This window comes from Cariama cristata, unplaced genomic scaffold, assembly GCF_000690535.1.
Source record: "Cariama cristata isolate BGI_N322 unplaced genomic scaffold, ASM69053v1 scaffold11342, whole genome shotgun sequence".
Taxonomy (NCBI): Eukaryota; Metazoa; Chordata; class Aves; order Cariamiformes; family Cariamidae; genus Cariama; species Cariama cristata.
The window spans coordinates 1885-4112 of NW_009602154.1; the positions used below are offsets into that span (position 1 = coordinate 1885).

Sequence of the window (2228 nt, forward strand, 5' to 3'; positions counted from 1 at the left end):
ATTGTTTCTGAGCTTAGCTGCTTTCTTCTAGGAACATGCCTGCTCTGCGCTGGCTTAACTCAAGAAGGGGCAGAGACACAGAGAAAAAACGACAGTCCCTCTCCTTGGGAAGGGGTGATCCTCACTCCTGAACGGGCAGTGGGAAGAGGCCCTGAGGAAATCGTGTCCAGTTTGCTGCGGTTAAAAGGATGGTTCAAGGTGGGATCAGAGAGGACTGAATTCCTTCCTTGTCTGAGAGTCCGCGTGGGTGTTGGCGTGCAACCACCTCTGTGTTCACAGCTTGGCAGAGAGGGAGAGACATGAGGCAACATTAAACCCTTAAGACCGAACAGCCCCTGGTTTGGGGCAATCCTGGCTCTAAAGCTAAATAATGCTGAAAGAGAGGCTGAAAGCTCTCAAAATGCCTCTCCGCAGAGAAAAAATTTGTCCTGCTGAGCGCAATCCTGTCTTGCAACAAGCATTTGCAAAAACCAAAGCTATGGTGTCCCTGCTGAGGGTGCAAAGCAAAGTGCAGACATGGAGCCACTCATGCCCATGAGGCCGCCTGCCCTGCGCTCATCACCCAGCACCATGCGGCCTGAGTGCTGGATCAAACACATGGCAGCAAACGTGCCCACAAAAAGAGAGAGGAATTGCCCATCTGAAAATCTTAACCCCCTCCACCTTTATAGAGCAGAGGGAAGGAGCTGCCAATGTTTACCTCCAACCCCTCTCCCCTGCAGCTTCCAACACTACAGCAGACTGACATGGCCTCCTTTTTGGTTACCCTACAGGAATCGTGTACGTCGGCTGGGCGATTTGGTAAAGAGCAGGTTAGGCTTACCGACAGATCCCACTGTTTTTCTCAGGACAGTCCCAGGATTCAGCAGAGGAAAGGCATCTGGTAGCAAATCATCGTACCACGTGGCTGTCGTCCCAGTGATCGGCAGGTTGTTTTCCAATGGTGGGCTTCGCTCCGCAGCCTCGAGCAGAAGGATCTAGACGGGGAACATGGTGAAGGCAAACAAGGTCAGCAGAATGGTCTCATACATGGTGTCAACCCTGAAGAGGTCTTGAAACTCCTCTCCTTGCCAGCAGGAGCTGTGAATAACTCTGCATCACAGACCACAGGGTTTTGGTGTTAGAGCTCTGTTGGTTTTCTGGAAAGCAGCAGTAATTAGTGTAGGAAGCTGCTGTGTGAAGTTGCAAGAGTCCCGCACACGTCCTCCTTGGAGAGGGCTTCACTGCTTCCTGAGAGACTCAGCTTCACACGGGATTGTCTCCCTGGTGAGAAACATGGAACCAGAGACGGTGTTAGGGGACACAGCATTTCACTGCTAGGTTATGTGTTCAAATCCAGAGTCATAAGGTCAGAAATTACCTTATGGTAAGGTAATTCAGGTGAAGGGCTGTACCCTGGATGCCCAGGGTAGCAAACTGAGGTGCCTCAGGCTGACAAAGTTAAAGATGATGGAGAACGTGAAGCTTTTAAAGAGCTGAAGTGATTTAATTTTGGAGTGAAGAAAAAAAAAAAAAAAAGGCAGGCAATTTCCTCAAAGAGCTCTACTTAGAAGTAATAGGATATTATTAAAACTCACAACTGTTTCTATACCTTGTAAACATACCACCTTCAAATAAATCCACGTCCCAATGTGCGTCCCTGAGCTATTTGGGCCATTTACAACCCAAGCTTCTTGGCAAAGTGACCCCGTTTTCCCTGTATGATGATTTAGACTGCTGTTCATCAAGCTGCGCTCCCCCGGCCACTGGTGGCCTATATGAAACTGGAAGTTGGTCTTTAACATGGCTGCAAAAAACCTAAATGCTCACAAGAAGTAGGGGGATGGAGGACCCAGATGGACTCTGGCCATGGACAAACTCATTAAAGCGAAGCCTGGGGAACATTCATTGCACTTTATAATCAACATTTTAAATTAAAGTTTTCATAAAACTAGGATTTTAAAAAAATAGTTCTATTTTAATCTGAATGTTTCATCCCCCTGCCTTCCCCGCCACCAAGCAAAGGTGGCATAACAAAGTCGTCTACAGATTTCTTTTGAAAAAGCCTAACCCATTGCGAGCACTGACCTGGAGTGCCAAGCCCATGTGCTCTGCTGCAAATGGGTTTTACCCTGATTGCTGGAGAGAAGCTAAAACAGAAGCCAAGGGCAGCACCCACTTTCCTGGTGGGGCAGCCAAAGCATCGGCAGCCCCCGCCATAGCCATTGGAGGCGCAGGCGCCAAACCGG

General features: G+C 48.8%; 1 protein-coding gene across 1 annotated transcript in view; it reads right to left on the bottom strand.

Annotated features, from left to right (window-relative positions):
- Positions 1–767: 767 nt before the first annotated feature.
- The window catches only part of COL26A1 (collagen, type XXVI, alpha 1), a 122336-nt gene continuing 120875 nt past the window's right edge, over positions 768–2228 (bottom strand). The window contains exon 4 of the mRNA XM_009694630.1: positions 768–977. Coding sequence (XP_009692932.1) covers positions 768–977 — 210 coding nt within the window. The remainder of the gene's footprint in view (positions 978–2228) is intronic.